The sequence below is a fragment of the Homalodisca vitripennis genome, chromosome 4, assembly GCF_021130785.1.
Source record: "Homalodisca vitripennis isolate AUS2020 chromosome 4, UT_GWSS_2.1, whole genome shotgun sequence".
Classification (NCBI taxonomy): Eukaryota; Metazoa; Arthropoda; class Insecta; order Hemiptera; family Cicadellidae; genus Homalodisca; species Homalodisca vitripennis.
This window is the reverse complement of record NC_060210.1, coordinates 45,941,127-45,961,882: the sequence shown is the minus strand read 5'-3', so window position 1 is coordinate 45,961,882 and position 20,756 is coordinate 45,941,127. Positions and strand designations below refer to the sequence as shown.

The following is a 20,756-nucleotide window of genomic DNA, read 5'->3' as shown; positions in this document are numbered from 1 at the left end:
ATAATGCTCAAGTACAAAATGAAATCTTTGGGAGCATAGAAACTTTAAAGGAGCTGAATTGAAATCCTTTACCTGCATGATATTTATGATATTTTCGATTTATAAGTCAAGATGACAAAAGTGTCATGCCAAGACATGACATTATTAGCATCATGTTATACAGATACACTTACACACTCGTATGCTACTATAGCACTGTACTCTAATTCTCTATCCGACTAGGTTACTTCATTTCCTGCAACTCTTGAAGGTCATCTAGCGATGTTATTTCAGATGATTTTATTAAATCGCTTCTATCTGAGATGACTATATCCTTGTATACGATGGAAGAACAGGTTTTTTTACAATCGTGTCGCTGTCTCTCTGTTTATCAGTAAAATAACTTTTTATAGAAAGGATCTAAAGATTTTAACCTGGTACATACGTTTCACTTTACCCAAGTAAGAATCCTATTCATTTTGGGATTAAACTTCAATGGGCAGCAAAGTTGTCACTAAAAGGCCTAGGCACCTGGTTGGAATGCAATGACAACAGAGTATATCGGGCAGGTAGTGTTACGGGTACCGAAAAGAATGTGCTCGATATAGTTAGAAATAGAAGGGATAAGCAATCCGGAGAAGAATTTCATTACGTTTTAAAGATCTATTTCTAAAATAGATCATATTTCTAAAATTACTCGTATCTTTCACCATTTACCAGAGTAACATATAGTCTACAATTGACTCCTTTGCCGATCATATCTGCGAATGACAAATGGTATTTTTTATTTGAACAATTCCTGCACCACCGTCCAATCTCCATTGAATGAATCCGTATCAAGGAGCCCAACTCTCTGATCACTGGGTTATGTAGTAAAAACCAATTTTTAACGAATAAAGTCACCCTAACAATAACAATGTAAAAGACTTGTTTATTTATTTTCAAGTGACAAAGTGTGTATTTATTATCAAGTGACAATGTTGGGCTTTGTTTCAAGATTCTCCAGAGGCATTAATAGTCCGGCTGCGCTTTGTTCCCTGTACTGTTCTTTTGTGAGGCAGCTTGTGGAATATGCCAATCATGTGTGGTCCCCTTACACAGCTGGTGCGAAGATGAGACTGGAAGAACTGCAATGCCGCTTCGTTCGTTTGGTCGGTACCCGGCTTGGCTACAACTACCTGGAGGTTCCGGTTCGGGCTTTGTCCAGTGAGCTAAATCTTCCTTATCTTGCTCTTCGTCGTGATGTGGCCGACGTTGTCCTTCTCCTGAAGATAGTCAATGGAATAATTCAGTGCCCTGACCTCCTGGCTGAGATCTACTTTAGGACTCCAACGAATACCAGATCTCGTGATCTCCTGAGTCTAAATACTTATATAGAAGATATCACCTCACTAACTTCAACTTCAACAGTCCCCTTGCAAGACTTGTCCGCCTAGGGAATCTAGTGGCCTCTTAGTGTGGTCGTGCCTTCAACATTCTATCCATCATTGTCTGATATACGTGTTAGTACTAGACGTTGATGTGGGGTGTGTCCAGTCCTGTGAAATGTTGGTATCTTGTTATCCGTTGTTATATTTTTTATGTATTCTCTTTGTTACAGTTTTTATAGCTTTGTTTTTATAGCTTTATACATATTTCATTATATATTTTATATTCCCCTTTGTTATCTTTTGTTACTATTTCATGGTTACTGTTATTAATTCTGTAGATTTACCTTTGTTATACCTTTAAAGATTTATGATATTAAAATCTTCATAGTAAATTTTTGAAGTATTTACTATATTTATGATTAGTGTTAGTAGTCTACTGAATTGTTCTTGTATCTCTTTATACATATTTCACCAGTTATCTTGTATGGTCTTTTTGTCACGTAGTTTACTGCTTTTTATTTCAATTGCTAAACTCTTTCAGTGACTTAACTCTTTGTTCAATTTAATAGTGGATCTAGAAGTTGTGATGTGTTTGTCTTGAGCCTTGTTACTGTATTTCTGTATAAATTGGCTGCTTGCCATTTATAAACAAATAAACAATAATTTTTAAATCACTATATACCTTCCACGCATCTTTACTATTATACACCTATTGGCTCTACCATGTCTTCATTCAGTGTTTCACTAAATAAATATGATATGAAATAGCTTAAATGAATTGAATCATTGTAAAGGTTTTGAGAAGATGCCAGATTAAATCCGTGCTCCAATAACGCTATGCGATTGATTCTGCCAATACGCGAGGTGCATGTTGTTTTACTGCTTGCTAGCAGATCGGCCATCATATTAATGGAGGGATGGGTTGTACACTGCTGAGTACATCGCATCCACTTTACAGCATTGTTTGTTCATCATGATAGTCCACTAACGGTTTATTAACGTGTACCATATGATCAGAACACAATTCCATCATCATTGAAACAGATGGATTAGAAAACATCTCGAGAACAGGTTGTGAACATCTAATATTACTTTTTTATTACAGATTCACTTCGTTTTAGACTCCAAAATTTTCCTAAAACATTGCCGTTTATGGTTTCTTTAATCCAATAAGAACTGATTTAGTATTTTTGTAATGTTTTCTTGATTCAATTTTACACAGGCTAAATACTTGTGCTACCCCAACAAGCGTATATTGTTCCCATGTTGCTTTCTGTACGCGCGTTATATATAATTAATCAAATCATAACTAATTCTGTGGCTCGAAACTTGGAGTCTAATATGTGAAAGTTTGTGAAAATGCTTTAAATTTTACCATTTGTGGTTACAACTGATGCCATAATATAAGAATTACTAAATAATACCTCTCTAGGAGTGCTAATGGCCGAAGCGTTGGACTTGGGTCTAAGTTGGACATAGCGCAGGTTCAAATCCTGTCTGTAACCGAAGCACTTTTTATCAGCACCATCGACCTTGAACCGTATCGACATTCCCCTTTATTATGTTTGATCAGATTTCTCTCACAGGTCAGTGGCCCACGAGGACAGGCAGAATAAGGCTTAAATTAGATTCGGCTTCTCCGTTAAAAAAATTAAATCAAAATGAAAAATGCAATTTTACAATTTTCGGCGTGAAAATGGTTAAATTTGTTAATTATAAATCTGATCGAATCAAAGCATTATTAACTCATAGAATTGTATGTTTTCACGAATGAATATCAGCTGTCATACAGGCAAATAAAAAAAACAAAATTAGCTGTGTCAGTCTTCAAGACAATTATTAAAATATATATATAGTAGTTTTGAAACGGAAAATCTCAAGCATTCCGCGTATACAGTTATAATTTTACTGTTATAGCTAGTGACAGTAACGAGTTCTATCAATTTAATTTATATTTTATATTATTTAATCGAGCATAAAATGTTATAAAATTCATTTTAACTAACAAAACTGCCAATGTGTTTATTTATTTGACATTGGAATACAATATAACATTTACAATAGCTGTGGAAATAAAAACGGAGGAACTGGATACTAATGTGACTCAACGAACCATTCACTCCGTGACTACAATTTCAAAAAAAAATAGAGCACAGCGAGCTCGTAATAATTACAAATAGATTCAAAAAGCAGTTCACTAGACAAAAAGTAGTACCGTTTTGAGCATCGGCCCTCATCGAGATGTCAGCGGGTTCTTTTTGGCACAAAAAGGATATAACATGCATTAGGTATATAAAAACCCATTATTACTAAGCTTAACCAAGAAAATAGGTTAACATAGGGAACGTTGGTTGAAAAGCAAGAATATACGTTGCATTTTATCAGGTTTGCAGATATTCTACTTTTCATGATCGTATACTGAGGTTTAGAAACAATTAGAGCGAGCCGGGTGTCCTGTGAGACATGCATGTTTGTTCTTTTAGTGAATTAAACCGATCTTAAATATTGTATATGTCATAGTTTTGATGTTACTACTTATGACGAGAAAAGTCAAAAATGCACCTTGAATATGTCTACTTCCGTTTAAAAGCTTTGTACTTTAAGATACTTCCAAGATGGCTTCTAATAGTCAGGTGTTACTGAAATCGTTTATACTATTCAATCAAACATCGTGAATTGCTGCACGATAGTTCAAGCTATTTCATTGGTTCGTACAAAAACTGATTCACTCAGACTTTATGAATCCGAAACACTGTTCTCTAAAGTCTAATTATTCTACAGTGATCAGGGTGAATCATCATCCAGTGACCATGAACTTATCTTTGGAATATGTTATTTACCAAAATATTGAGTGTAAAACTGAGGATAGGCCTACTATTAGTATAACACTGTAAGAGATGCATTAGTTATTATATTAGTCAATTACAGTTAACTTGTGTTATTCTAATGGTTTTTTTTTACACGCAAAGTAAGCTTTGTTTATTTTTAGGTATTTCTTCAACAATAGATCCACTGACGACGTCATTCCCCATCACGTTCCTGCCCGCGAGTTGTTGTATAGAGGCGCCTCCCGTGGCCGCCGCCCTCAGGCACTTCGTGTTCACAACAACCACCCCCAGCAGCACCTTGGTGCCCACCTCCACACAGAGCCCCACCACTCTAGCACAGGTAAATTTTAACGTGGCCTATAGGCACTTATTATTATAATTGTATTAATATGTTTTTATGTATATTTCATTAAAATGTATTACCGTTTTTATTTGTGCTGTATACTCATCATGCATTACCAAAAGCTTACGATATACTGTCTTAGTAAAAGGTTTGTTAAACCACCAGTTTACAATTCTTAGCACTAGATACAAACAAATATTCAGGATTTACAAAACGTTTTGTCTGGTCCAACTTGTAAACGTTTTATGTTGAACTATGGCTTTGTAGAGTTTGTCTTCAAAAAGGAAGAATTTGTTAGAAGTCCAAACATATGCCAAATTGTGTTATTATAATAAATAACCAATTTTATTATAACAAATCAGCCTGTAAATCAGACGCGTCACAAATGTCCAATTTAAAAATTAATTTATATTATTGTAGCTTAAATAAATGTGTTTACCTTTGGGATTTCTTACAAGCTTCTAGGATGAGCTTTATAGAGTAAATACCCTTTTAATAAATCCCCTAATTTTGTGACTTCAATCCAAAAATAAAAAATACATAAATATTTTATTGGTAGTTCAATGAGTCTTCAAAGGCAGTAAAGACTGATCAATTTCTCGTTTGCATTGAGTATTTTCTCGTTCTTATTGAAAAGAGCAAAGTTGATTCATATTTTCAAGAAACACGAGTATTGCATTTTAAGCAACTATTTTTGTAATATTCATTCTTCCGGCTCTCAGTAGTTTGCAACAAACGGTTCCTAGGCAATTTCTTATACTTTTCGAAATGCTGAAAACTTTGGTTTATGAAAACAAATTGATCACCTATGGCGGTTCAGAATTTATTTTACATTATTTTGATCGCCCGGAAAGGAGTGAACATGTGCTATACATATTTATCCCATCATTCTCCTCTTCAAAGCTGTTGACTTTGTTCGTCAATGATACTGTTCACGAGATGTCAACTTGGGAAATCAGGGTTTGCCACAAGATTGGCTCTTGTTATATCTCTAAGACAGACAACAGTGCGTGCAGACTGCGAATGCATTTTCCCATATAGTCTGCACCTCAGACATCAATAATAGACCGGTTAAAGAGTCTTCATTTATTTTAAGTCAGACTGGAAGGTTGATTGAATATTCTAACAAGACCAGGCTAAAACTAAAATAAAAATAAACCGGGATGTTTAAATATCCCATTTATTTGAGAATCAATTTTGAAACACACAACTTCTAATCAAATGTAATCTATGTCTGCCCTCGCTACCAACAAAAACAAGAGTATATTCTCTCATTATTAACGAAAAATGAATTCCTGAACAAATTCAGTAATTTTTAGTAGCCTTAGTACTTTTTAATGTAATTCAATCTTGGGATGATAATATGGAGTGATTATAACAACGAAGTTTTATTAAAACTTACTTCAGCATTTATTTTCCACACAGTCTTGCAAAGTTTTTTCCGCTAATGTGTTAAACCCTCCTTATATTAGTATTAAAAGTCCACATTTTCTTAACTTAAATATTGGGTGCAAATTATAAATACAAATTATAAGAGTATTCATAGCACAAATAAACTGTAAAAATTTTTTAACCTCCTAGAATGTTTTGTAAAGCTCTAAAGAGAATGATTTTAAATTTACCCTGTCTCTATATTCTCGAGGTCTTACTCTAAATGGAAGTTAGTGCAAGGTGCTAGAGACAGAGACAACTTTCGTAAACTGCACAGAACGACAGCGTTTAAACACTTACGTCTCAAGTTGGTAAGGAACCAATCAATAGGTTCCCTGAAGGTATAAACGTCTCTAACATCCCAAACATTCCAAATATTGAGTAAATCTCCTCTTTTTGTACAAGAGCTTTTACATCGTTTGAACTCTAAGATTAAAATCCTTGTAAATTATTTAAAAATATATAAATTTCTGAGAGACAGACCAATGTCGTTATTTATGCGCAGACACACCAAATGCATTTATAAAAAAGCATAAAAAGATAAATAGCTTTGAAAGAATAATTTGAATAAACTTCTTATCGAAATTCTAATTCAAAAACTAAATTGCATTATTTACATTAAAACTTTAATAAGACTCAATTACACTTACTTATTATACTTTCTAGTTAAGTCTCTTTTCACAGTTAACTACTTTATTAACTATTGTATTACATCACTTTAGTTTGCGTTGCAGGTAAAGCCACGGTGTTACTTTTTAATAATGTGGCAGAGCTATCTCTTAATAGTAAAGCAGTATAAACTAGTCTATCTCTAAAATGTTCGCTGTTAATATCCTAACGAAAAAACTTTTCGGCTAATACACATAATTGTATTATAACAAAGTAAGCTTAATAGTAACAGACTGGAATTTCTTACTAACCTTAATATTTGTAACTGAATTGAATTATCCGAACTCTCTTACATTCTAAACTCGAGTTGTATTATATACTTTCACCACAATTGGAAACGATCGAGAAAGGGATTAAATTGTGAAAGGAAATAGCACAGGGTTACGAAGAGCGCTGATGCCTATGATATTGTCGTTTTCAATTCACCCACTCGTGGTATGAATGGAAGGCCCACGTTATCTCTCCCACGCATCCCCTGTAACTCTCCACCTAGTCAATTGAAACTACTTCAGAAACCCGCATTGGTAAATCTGCTTAACAACTGGGGACCTGAGAATTGAACGTCTTCAGTTTATAAAGGAACAGATTCAGAACCAAGCTATCTTCCACGAATAGACCTCACGAGATTACTAGTTTTCCTCATCAGTGTTAGGGTTTTAGACTGGTATTGCAACATAATCTCAGCTACCACGACAAGATCCCAATTACAGTGTTCGACGAAAAGACCACATCGGAGTAGTAAATTCCTATATCAGTGTCAGAGATGTAGACTGTTATTACGCCATAATCTTAGCTACCACGACAAGATCCCAATTACCGTGTTCGACGAAAAGACCACATCGGAGTAGTAAATTCCTATATCAGTGTCAGAGATGTAGACTGTTATTATGCCATAATCTTAGCTACCACGACAAGATCCCAATTACCGTGTTCGACGAAAAGACCACATCGGAGTAGTAAATTCCTACAATAATATCAGAGGTGTAGACTGTTATTGTGCCATAATCTTAGCTACCAAGACAAGATCCCAATTACCATGTGCGACGAAAAGACCACATCGGAGTTACTACTTCCAACATCAGTGTCAGTCTAGAACGACTACTCTTGCGCAGCCACGACAACCAAATACTACGCCGATTTATCTTGAGCGACGAAAAGACTAAAGCGAGTAAATGACTTCCTTCATTAGTGTCAATGTAAAGCTTGTGGCTTAATTAGACCCAAGAAAAAATCGTAAATACCATACCACAAACAACATAACAGCGACTAGTACCGCCAATACTCGATATGTGGTCCTGTATGTATCTACAAATGCGCAACTGGTAAATCACTGAATATAAAAACGTCGATTTCCTCTTGTATGGTACGAATTCTTATTAGGAAACAGTCCTTTGTACGTGGATCGCTTGGGTATTACATCGTCATATGAGATTTTGAGGGAGAGAAGAGTCCATCACTTGAGGCGAAAAGAGTTGCATGCTTTCCGAATTAAAAACCGCTCGTTTATTTGTGAAGTGGTTTGGCCTATTTCTATTTCCGCAGGTGACTTTGTAAATAGTTGTTATCAATCTTCTCGAGTTCTATTCTGAGTTCTATTGGCTTATGAACTCTCTCAGAATTAACAAAAGTCTTGGCATCTCCAAACCAATATGTAAGTTAGTAAACGTGTACTGCTTATAAAACCTTCAAAGTATGTACTTATGTACTAAAAAATAAAAATCTAAAGTTCAGTATCTTTGTTCCTCTTTCGTTCTCTTTATTTACGAACCTTACCCTCGATATACACCAGTGTTGATATTAAACTTTAAATATTGATCTCACGCTAATACTTCTAGACCTATTATACATTAATAATACAAACCTTCACTCAAAACTACCCTTCGTTTAAAGTTGTCATATTTAACGTATTGGAATACATTGTCTAAAACTTTTATGTTAGCATTTTTACATTTAAGAATTTAAAAGTGGAGTGTTATCTCCAACAACTTGTTATTTCACCCAATGTCAGTTGACAACGCGTAAATAAATGTCAACCCGCTTATCCTAGGACCACGCTACATTACCTCCTTTGATCCTTTAAAAGTTGCTGCGGTGCACGGCCTTCCACACCCCCGGGCTCATGTTTTATGCTCGTCACGATTTTTAGCATTAACAAAACCAACTGTTAAATAAAATGTGCAAGCAAGAATTCTGAGGAACTTTTAAGAGGTCGTTTTAAGAGCAAAGCCCTAGCATTTATAAGATCCCGCCAAATAAACAAAAGATAAGGAATACTGACTTGAAAACCATTTGTTGACTTTCCTTTGATCGACAGTGTTTACTTTTTTGCTTATTCAGCGTTTTCCTCAGCATACTCATCTTTTCTAAAAGGCGAATTGTAACTATTGTATGGAAATAAAAATGCTAATGAACAAAAATGTCTTTAATGTAATAGTCTATAACTAGATAATGCAACGCCACATTACGCATTTCTTAAAAATTACCTAAATATACCATGTCACTGTTAATTTTATTTTAAAGATAACAGTTATAGTTAATATATACTTATTCTAGTGATACTAGTTACGCCAATATAGACCTTAATTGAGGTTAACAGATGCCATATGAACTATTAAAGACTGTCGTTATCGTTGTGTTACAAAATTACAGTTACAAGTTTCATTGTTACATTTTGGTGAATTTCATGTTAGGCAATATATTGCGGTATCTCATAGACTTAAATTACATATTTGTGAAAATAGTATTATTTGCATCTAGCCTCAAAAGAGATGGAATTTAGAAATATAATACATAGATACAATCAAACATAAGTAGAAAAATGAAAACTAACCATATAAGTAGAAGAGCTTCGATTGTTTCACCTGTATCTATTAAATAAATAAAATTAAACCAGACAAATAAAACGTAGTTGTATAAAAAATTAACGGGAAACTTTTGTTAGCTTTAAACTGTCTGAAGTTATTGATTTCGTGGAAACTTAGATGAGTTGCCATCGCTCATTGTGCTCTTTGTGAGTTCTGCTGAAAGCTTAGAAGCAGTTAAGGCTTAGACAACTCCAAGTTTCACAAGCTCACATGTGCCATTATCTGATTAACGAGGCTTTTGACCCTTTTATAAGATTTTAAATAATGTTATGGCAACCATTCAAACTATTCTAGAGCATTTTTGATTGAAAGTATTTCTGCAACTATAATAGAAAAGTAACCGGATTTTCGGACATTTGTTATCGTTCATTGATATAAAAAATCAGTAACACAATTTTTTCAGATCTAAAATCTGATTTATTCTAGAGGGATTGCAGTCGATAATCACAAGACAAAATATCTCAACTATACATGGTTGGTTGTTGCTTTAGGCGAACAATACTTGTGACCTCTATTGTTTGGTTCTGTTTATAATAATTGTATTTGTTTTATTAAGTACGCCTGAATGTATGTAAGATTGTGAGCATGGATTTGTCACGACACGGTGTTTGTAATTCTTGAATTATGCGTCTCACAGCGCTTTAGCATTATTTGTTCTTTTCAACAAACTTTGTAGCTATGAATTAGGTCAGTCACTGATTTTGTGTATCCTTAAATTATCTCTAACTGTCGGGAAAATCCTGTTACTCTCAGCTTTCATACACCATGACTTTTGGACAGTGGATCGATCAGTTTTGTTGAATTGATGATTTGAAGCTTATCTTGTCAGTAACAGTGCATCATATTACTTCACACGATTATATGCTTTTTTGTACACAAAAGTTATGTGCCCGAACTGGGATACCAATGCAGGATCTTGGGATTATCGAATGGTATCTGAGGCAATAGTTATTAACTTGCCAGAACATATTGGCTCATATTTTTGTATAATGGAATATTTTTCGAGTAGTTCAGTAGTGGTATATATTTGTTATCCCTTCACTCCATCCCAGGTTTAAAATATTTAGATAACAGAAATGTCCAGTTATTTCCAATTTATTTTAATTAGGACAAACTCTGTATTGCTATGGTAGTTATATCATACAGTTTCAAACAATCTACTGAAAAATACTTTAGTATGGTATCTGCTTAGGCTTAGACTTAACCTCAACATTTTCGATGGGTTCCATTCTACTTTATAACATAAAGACCATGTTATGAAGTAAAGTACTCTGAGTAAGTACATGAGGTAATGTTGCAGCCGGGTGGAGGTTCCATCAGGTGCATGAACTCAAGCAGTTTCTACAGAGATGGCTGCGAAGAGAGGATATTGATGTGGCTGCGTCAGACAGCAGATATTCTATTCGTCCTGGGCTATTGCGTCATAGCTTTCCTCAAACTGTGCTTCCTAGGAATTCTCAGGTGAGCTTTCCTTCAATTACAACACGTACCTACTTTTAACTCTCGATATTACTCTAAATTCGATGTTAAAAAAGACAATGAAAAGTGATAATTTAGTAAATATCTGCGAGTGCACAGCTGGTGTACTCATATTTTATCAAAGTAACCACTAATGAAGCCTACACTACATTTATTGAATTGCAAGATGGGTCCAGTCCTGGTTATCGGAGGAGACAACCTGAGTTTTAATTTAACATTATCAATACTGTTAAAGGTATACAAAATAAATCAACCAAAAGTAAAACTTTTTTAAAGAATTTACTCATATTTAAAGTTTTGTTAGGTTTAGTTCACAAGGTTAAAATAGTTATATAACTTTTTATGGTTACAATACGATATGGTTTGAGATTTTGTTTTAGTTAGAGATTCCAGATTAGCACCGAAATGCTAAGTAGCACCGACATCTTGATTTCATACACTTAAATATACACAAAACAACCTCACCCACTTCACGTTTCAGTTACTTAACTCTGCAACTACCATCTTCACAATAACTTTACACTAATTTTGATATATGAGATGATAATTTTGATAATGGCCCAGGTACGAGATTCGAGAGATGATCCAGAAGATCAAGATCCTGCAGGGCGAGTTGCGGGCGGGTCTGTACCTCCAGGAGACCCCGAGCAAAGCACCTCATATTGCAAGGCATGAACACAACAACGGACGCATTATGTCAGATGCTTCACAAGGTAAAGATGCTGCTCTTGTGCCTTTCAAAAAAACAAGGTAGGAGTACGCCACACCAGGTGTCAGACTTCCCTCAGTATATATCCGCATTTCATTCTCAAGATGAAAAGATGACATTTACAGACAGAGAGTTATACAAAAAAGGAAATTTTATTTCCCCTGGCAGAAAAAAATAAATTGTGTCCAAATACTGTGGGTGACAGGCTTTAATGGTGCTCAGTCAAAATCCATGGTTGGACATGCACCACAATAACCAATAACTTCATTCTTTTCTGTGTAGAAATGAATTTTTATGCTAAATTTAAAATCCAAAAAAGAGTCCGAGAATCCAAGATATTGTAAAAGGTACATTCATATTTTACTCATTCAATTAGGTTTCATATCATTGTTTTAATAATACAAATTTACACAGTGAGTCATCATAATATGATGTTGTATGTGTTGCGATAGTTAGGTTACATGTTATACTCGTAATATGTCACTTATTGAAATCTCTTAGCAGCGTACTGAGTTTGTTTATAGATTTATTTATTATGTTATTTCCTCGTTGGCTATGGTTACCCAAATCCCGAGTGTTTAAACGCTCAGCCGAATCCCATGTAGCTACACCACCACCAAATCAGTGTTCCTGGAATATAAATGAAGCTTCATACAAATTTAAAGTCTATGGTTAAATTAGATTCCGAGATATTTCACGTACAGATAAACCGGTGGAGCGATAGAAGTGGGAGTTTTCAACCCCTCGAGCAATAAGCTTCGCTAACGCTCAGCAAATAATGGTCAGAAGTGATTCACTATAGTATACAGTCACCATTTGGTTTCCAAATGTAAATAAGCATTAACAACACCCTTTAGAGAAAACAAAATAAAATGCGACTATGAAATAAATTACCTGACCTAGTTAATATACAGTCTGGAAGCCGAGAGCCACTTTGTTTTTTATAAGCACATAACCTGATTTTTCAATATCGATCGATAGACGAATTTATTCTAAGATCGTTTATATTTATTATTTATTTATTCACTTTACCATCAGAGACACTTAATTTTTTACTTACAGTGGTGGTTGAGATACACTATTTTACATATAGTGGTGAATGTTGAAATGAAAGGGTAAAAAATATTAAAACTTGAAACTTACAATTACGAATACGAGCTATATAACCGTTAAACAACTAGATAAAGAGGAAAAGCTGCCACTTGGTAGATCTGTTTATAGTTAGCTTGTGTTAATATAATATTTGTTCACATGACTAGTTTTTAAGTGTTGACAAACTTTTCATGTTTTGTTTCTAAGCTTTATAGCTAAGAAATAATGATCCGAGAAAAAACATTGTATTCCAAATTGTTTACACTTTTAATACACTTAGACCTCAACTAAAACTAACGCAACTGAGGATCAATTTCATTCTATGAGGAAACTCCAATGTTTATTTCAATAAATGCCAAGTCGTGCTTATACAACGCAAAATGGCTCTCGGCTCGTATTAGAAATGCACAGTGTTGTATTCGTGAAGTTAATTAACGTTTGTTTCTCAGGAACAAATACCCTGACGGCCCGCCGCCTGGTGCCTAACGAAGTTTCGACACTGCAAGCTCAGAACAGTCTGCAGAACACGCCTCTACACCACATCAACCCCACAGCCCATCACAGGCATCTGTCAGCAGTCATGTCTACTGACATAGACAGTGACACTAACAGTCACTGTGCACTGCTCATTCCGGAGGATGCGCTCAAACAGGGTCAGTGATAGGTTGAATTTGCTCTTGGAGAGCCATTCAGCTCTGTAACAATGTTACTCGAATAATCCATCACAGGAACAACAGACAGGATTTTTAATTAGACAGGAAACAGCTGATATGCTACTTTTTGTCCCTGTAGACTACTAACCCTTAGGAAAATGTATAACCACCACGGTAATTACAAAATTACTTTTAAGAGCTGTAGTGAAACAACCTTGAGTTAAACCCCAAATAAATGTTAAATCTTAAACTCTCTGATGCCCTTCTTTAATTGATGAGTTGTAAAAGATCCCCATTTAAAAAAAAATTCTTAAAACAAATCCAAATGCTTTCATTTACATGTAGAAATGTTAAATTATGCGTTTTAAATTGTTTAATACAGTTTAAGATTAACCAACAAAAAAACTAATAACTAAAATCATTTCAACGCTTACCAAACATATCCTTCATATTAGACACCTCCCAAACTTCTAGTAAACGTGTTTGAGGTTAAACTTTGTTCTTACGAGGCCACATCAAGATGGCCGCCATTACAGCCGGGTTCTGTAAGTTGCGGGTAATTATAACAGATAGTTTCATGTTAAAAAAAGTAAATCGTACAATTGTTAATAGGTTAGATGATTATGTACCTACATTTTAAAATTATAAAAAAGAACGCATTGATGTCGAACTTGGGTATCTAGTCATCTCTTCAGTTCCTATCGCACTAACACGATTCTATATTCACCTATTTTAATGAATCTTTGATATTATACTTCTTTGCGTTTATCAATATACGTATATTGTTTATAATACCCTTCCATATTGACAGCATCTCATGACACAAGATAAAAATAAATGTAATATGCACTGAAAGCCATTGCTTTTTATCTGGGATCAGAAATTTGTTTAAGGGATTTGAATACCATATTAAGAATATGCTAGTTTATGTTCACATAGGACAAGAATCCTGGGAACCCTTCATTGCATTGTCGCTGCTTGCGGAGTGATACATGGATTAAGACTCAGGATGGATAAGGTTAGGAGATTTGTCTGTCAAAATCCCATAAGTAGATATAACGTGCACTATTTATCTCGTCAACTTGAAAGAGGGTGAAGCGAGCCCTGTTCCAGCCTCTACCGGTCAAACCACCCAGGGAACTGTATTACTTCTTACACGCTAGGCTTGTAAAACCCTAAGGGAGCCCAATATTCCAACAGCCATCACCCAGAGACCCATCTTTTACCCCAATGCCTCAACATTTGCGTTTAGTGATGTGCCGCTCCTAGACTTACATAAATTTCCCAGATTTAATTGATACATCGGTTTAGCTATACAAGTAAATGTTCCTCTGGCAAGGAAGAACCAGCCAGAAATGAACACTCTTGGCGCGAAACTAAAATATAATAATTAGTTTTCTAATGCTTGATTAGAAAATTTTTGAAAACGTCCAATGATGGTTACAATAACAAGTGATAGTAGAGCTAACAATAATGTGAAATATATCTCGTGTTGCAGGTCACAATAACAACTACGCACTACAAGAGTATATCCTGAAGAGGCACCATAACCAAATGTGACTACGTAGACTGCTGACCGCGTGGTTCTCACCTGACGCCACTCCTTTCCCTTTCTCGGTGACACCGCACAAGGACAAGGAGCCGGAGAAGAAATAGACTACCGAGTAGTAGCTAGGTACCGGTAGTAACAATAGGCCAGGCCAGCGCCCAGCGGTGGCCGCAACTCGGACAGACTAACTGCCACCAGTCACTCTGCTTCGAGTTGCTCCCGAGCTTGGTTTCGGTGAATGGAAACTGACGATGGAGATGTATCAAAATATAAGCTTTAATGCTCATAACGATCTCTTGAAACTAAAGTGGAATGTTTGTTTTTAAACTCTTGCTTTCATAACTCAATCATTCTCATATTTTCAAAAATAGTTTTTATAGTTATTTTTAACTTGGTAAAAAATATAAAGTTAGCAACTTGAAACTCAACATAGTTCAGAATGAACTCAAAGAGCATCTTAACTGTAACTATCGTAAAATCACCATTCCTCAAAAAATAATGCTCTGTTTATACTGTTTACATATAACGGTGCACACACAATATAGATATTTAAAAATGAAACTTCCGTTCTTGTTCTGTTAGGATTGATCAGATGTTTCTTATTCCTATTTATATGTACAACTTGTAGCCTGTAAAAATTATTATTTTTCAATTAAATTTAATTTGATAGTATCAGTTAGTTTTAAATAATTAGAGGTTATTACAATATGCCATACAAAAAATTCAAAATGTTTCATTAAAAAAGTTACAACATTTGGTAGCAAAACATACAATAAATTAGCAGAAGGTGTCAAATATGTTATAACTAAATTAGAATATAGTTTATTTTTTATTTACATTTCCATTACAAAATCAAAACTTTGATGTCTCGGCAGCGGTGTCAATGAAATATATAAATAACGTCTACCAGATATATATGATATAATACAATTCATTTTGGAAATAAAATATTAATAGAATCATGCAAAGAAATAACTAACTGGCGCAAACTTAGCGCAGATTTGGGTCCCTGGATATAAATGTGTGTGTGTATTTTATGTATAAACTACAGACACTTCTAACCACATGGCTGAAGATAGGATCTGTTGAATACTCTCCGAACACATCGCAACGAGTTTTCAGCTGTCTCGATCAATTTCCCATCCACCTATCATTACGGAAGCTGACGTGAATTATTAGCTGGGAAGAGCTTACAGTCACAACTGTTATCTCCTGAGATCCTCTTTGCCAAGTCTGTTTTGTTTTAGGCATTGTGAGTAGATTACAACTGTCAAGTCTGATTTTCCATTTTGCGTAATAAATAACGTTAGTGTATTGTGTAGTGAAATACCCTGTGAGAAGATCCGTATTCGAAATTTTTCATTAGGAAAGGTTTTATGAGGTCTTGGTTTAAAAGACATTTTTACTATTTTACGACACGAAGAACACCACGATAATTTATTAGAACTCTTATGTTTAGATTTTATTCGTTATTTCAGTATAGAACGCGGTTTGAGAAAACTGTCCTTAAAAAGCTCAAAAGGGTACATTATAGCGGCCGTTATTTTTTTAAATTCAATAAAATTCAATAAAAGTGTTTTAGAATTCTTACAGCATTGCCTAAAACTTGCGTAATTGTCAAATTTTTATTTCAAACTGTTTATGGCATATTTATTTAATGTACATTCCATAAGAAATAAGTAATTAATATATTTTATCATAATTGGTGATGTTATCACAAAATTAACGTACGTCTGCCGACAAAGGCGGAACATAAAGACAATATAAAAACGTGTAGTTTAATAACAAAAACTGAAACGTAGTTACATTTCGATCAATCTTCGTGATAGTCATTAAAAGGTTCATATTTGCCTTCAATTTGAGAAGATAACGCAGATATTTTCTGTATTTTCTAATTATTTGTAACCTCAAGTTTCAGGTTCTATAACGTTAATTATTGAAGAGTACTCGCTATTTGAGTTGTGTACATACGACTACAATACAGTGGCATCAAAGTTGGTAATAAGTTAGAAAGTTTTTCATCAGAAACACCATTTTGAAACTTGTATGTAAGTATGTAAGACGCGAAGCAGAGTGGTTGGTACAATCTGAACAAACTTAAAACTTTGTTCTATAAATCAAAAGAGTGCTTGAGAGGCCCTAAGTTATGTTCCAGGGCTGAATACCTCAGGTAAAACCTGATGCTGAGATCATTTACGTGGTTGGAGGAGGGGTCTTGCATCCTTGCTTTCGTTACTATCTCCTTCATTGTTTGTGAGGCAATTAAGGGGGATTTTGTAAAATATTAATTTCATTACACAATCATGACAATTGCTCTTCATTAGTTTAATGCCGAATAATAACTTTTAACAATTCTAAATCTGAAGTATATTTGATTTAGGACACAATCTGTACACATTTTTAATTTTGAAGCACTAATATTTTAAAATACAATTGGTTAAGAAACCAATACTTAACGCTTTTGCATGTTAATCATTAGTGAGCGTTTATAATAACTATGTATGGTTAATATATAATCAAATAATTCCATCAGCCAATGATATTATTTGATCATGTCAAGAGCCCTACAGTACAAACATATGGATGAATTTACTTATTGGATTGGGTAAACTTCTTCTTCCCCAGAAGAGGCCCTTCTCTGTATTAGTTTTAGATTAATATGGCAGTGGAAATACATTCAGCCTTTTCCTTTGTCATATTAATTCTGTCAATTGACGAGCTTTTAATAATTATCTTTTAATAATGTATACGCGTTGTTATATCAAAATTAGCCGTTTTTATTTTAAGTCCAGCTATTGAATGAATAAATACGTCGTTATAAAACATAAAATTTAGATTTTAAATCCATCTCCATTTGAGTTATATTTAACACCCGGTTTACCACACAACTGAATATAATATTCTGGAAGCATCTTACATGTTTCTAATTTACAGTAACTATTTTAGCAGTATAAATTCTCAATATTTATCAACGAAATTTGATTATGTGTGACAAACTGCATAAGTTGCTTTTCTAATCACCTTTAACGATAAAAAGATAAGTGCAAACGTATGAGCACAAGTGTTAACCTTCATATCACTTATAGGGTTGCATGTTAATATCGTCGTAGACAAGTTTATTGAATACTATCCTTGACAAAATATCATAAGTAAATTATAATGTACTAAATACAACGTTCAAACCTCTCTCCGTGGATTCCTCGGCAAGCCACTCCTCCTTCTATTGATTAAATGACCATGGCTGTCCGTTCCTAGATTAAATCTTTACTAATAGTTTACTCGAGTTTTACTGGACATCTGAGGGATTATACAATGATTATTTTCTAACTGTACTGACAATTTTATACGTATGACTAGAAATATAATTGTTATTACCGTAGTAGTTTGTTTTTTGTTATATATGTAAATTAGATGTACATTTCCTATAGAATGCAAGCAGTTTCATCTTAAATACAAGTAACGTCAATAGATTAATTGTTTATACTGTTACCTTTGAAATTAACACTCGTTAATGTTTACATAAATATTTTCCAGTAAACTAATTTATATTGTAGTAATTAAATTAGCTACTCATTAAATTTTCTGATATTGTAAAACAATAAAATGTTTTTTAGATATAGGTAGAAGTTGTTACTTGATGTAGTTCAATTTTTTTCCGACGGTTTTTTCTATACCTCAGATGGTCAGTAACAAAACAAACAATGATTTTTGTATAGTTCATATGTTCTATGAGTGTGGTAGTACATATGCTCCATTCTATGAGAGCATAAGTACTAATATTTTATCTCTACTGTGTTTTTACATTTAATGACTGAGGCTTGTGTTGTAGCGCCCGCATTCCCGACTGCATCGCCTGCAAATAGAGCTTACCTTAACGTGATTTTTATGACTTTAGAGCTAAGCTGTTTAATTTTAAGATTTGTTATAGGCTAAGATATATTTTTAGTACAGCTTGTTACAAATAGCTCATTTGCTGTTAATGCAAAAAATAGAACTCGCATGTTGTCATAGAAGATTATATTTTTACGAGGGTGTAAATTGGTTCTGTACTTTTCGACTTTTAATTCAAACATAATAGGAATAACGTGCATTCGTAGTTTGATTTGTGACTAAACATTATGTCAATAGTAAATGTTCACTAAATCCTTTATTTAATATTACCGAATTGCACTAGTTTCACCATCACTACGTAATACTTATGTGAAAAATTCTTTCTGTATAATTAAAATTCCTATATTCGAGTCGAAATTACAGAACCAAAGCAGGAATTGACTTCGTTCTGCTACGTTCTTTGTTGTTATAAAGATCTCATACTTGGTTGTTAAATGACGGTTGGCAAAGTCTGAGGCAGTTTGTATGCCCATTTATGTTTACAGGTGTTTAAACAATTGGAACAAAATTACAGCTTGTTATAATGAGTTACGTTCAGATGATTGACCGTATGTCATAAGTGTTAAACGGAACTACTGTTGTGTATATTCCTGTAACATTTTTTGTGCGAACTTAATTTTTGTATCTATAAATTCGTCCAACACTCATATTTTCAAGTCTTATAATACAATGTTATATGTAATGATGGTATCAAGCTTATAATTCAAGAATTTGGTAATTCGCTTGTTTTTATTTACATTCACGTTTTGGATTTTTACATTTTTAGATGTATTAAATGTTTATTCATGTATTATCATATGATGGTGTTAAAACCCCAATTTTCCACAACAGTTATAAATGTTGTATTATGAAAATAATGAAATCAATTTAATTTTAATCTAAAATGTTATTATATGATATATATGTTAATCCATAAGCTTCAAAGAGTAATAAGAGATGAACACAATACTTACATTTTGGGCAGATCGACTTTAAGTTTCATAGAGTAAGAGTTTATATGACATATTGATGCAATTGCAAAGTTAAGTTTATTATTAAACCAACTATTCATAAATCTTACACAATATATCAAACAATGTGAAATTGAGGTATATTTTTGATGAAAACTAAAGTATATATTTTGGCTATACTGATCTTGACTGATGACTGAGCTGTAGATCTAGGTTTAAATAATTCATTTGTGTATGATTCTATCCTTAACAAATGTTGAAAACAATACAAATTATATAAATTTTATGGATTAATATGAGCGAATATAATTAATCTTCAGTAACGAGTGATAAAATTTCTGTATTCTCTGAAGTGTAAAGTTTTCCTTAAAATATTTTTCGTTTGATAGTGTATTGTTTTTTTATAAGTTCCACTTAATTTATGTTAACACTATTACCATTCAAACCAAGTTGAGGAAAACAGAAGTATGTCTAACGTGAAGATGGGTACAATACCTTACAAATCTAATTGTGTTAGATAATACAATTAGGTGACAGTGTTAACTCTTCCAAAGTATTTTGATGAATAATAAATAAAGATATTATCTTCAATTTGCCTCTTACTGAACCTTAGTCAACTTCTCTAGTTATAAAGTACAGCGTAACACAACATACGGTCCAAAAAAAGCTCGTTGCATGCACACAACTGTGCACCTAATGATGCAATAAGAATGCCCCCTCACCTAAATTACACCATAATTTGTAGACTAGGTGTCTCTGATATCCAAATGACGTCAAGATTTCATTTTGAACTTCTTCGACGCCGATTCTTTGGATCTCTTCAGACTGGCGTGACTCCAGATTCCAGAGATTTCACTAAGAGGAAAGTAAACCGGAGCTATACTCAACATTCGCATTGAATCAAACCTTCCCATTATAGCTACATTATATTTCTGTTTCACAATCATAC

General features: G+C 33.8%; 1 protein-coding gene across 2 annotated transcripts in view; it reads left to right on the top strand.

Moving 5' to 3' along the window:
• The window catches only part of LOC124359273, a 297,085-nt gene extending 276,695 nt beyond the window's left edge, over nucleotides 1-20,390 (top strand). For both annotated transcript variants that reach the window (XM_046811889.1, XM_046811888.1), the window contains 5 exons: nucleotides 4,339-4,517; nucleotides 10,785-10,945; nucleotides 11,528-11,676; nucleotides 13,214-13,417; nucleotides 14,916-20,390. In XM_046811889.1, coding sequence (XP_046667845.1) covers nucleotides 4,339-4,517; nucleotides 10,785-10,945; nucleotides 11,528-11,676; nucleotides 13,214-13,417; nucleotides 14,916-14,977 — 755 coding nt within the window. In that variant the 3' untranslated portion in view covers nucleotides 14,978-20,390. The remainder of the gene's footprint in view (nucleotides 1-4,338; nucleotides 4,518-10,784; nucleotides 10,946-11,527; nucleotides 11,677-13,213; nucleotides 13,418-14,915) is intronic.
• Nucleotides 20,391-20,756: the final 366 nt, after the last annotated feature.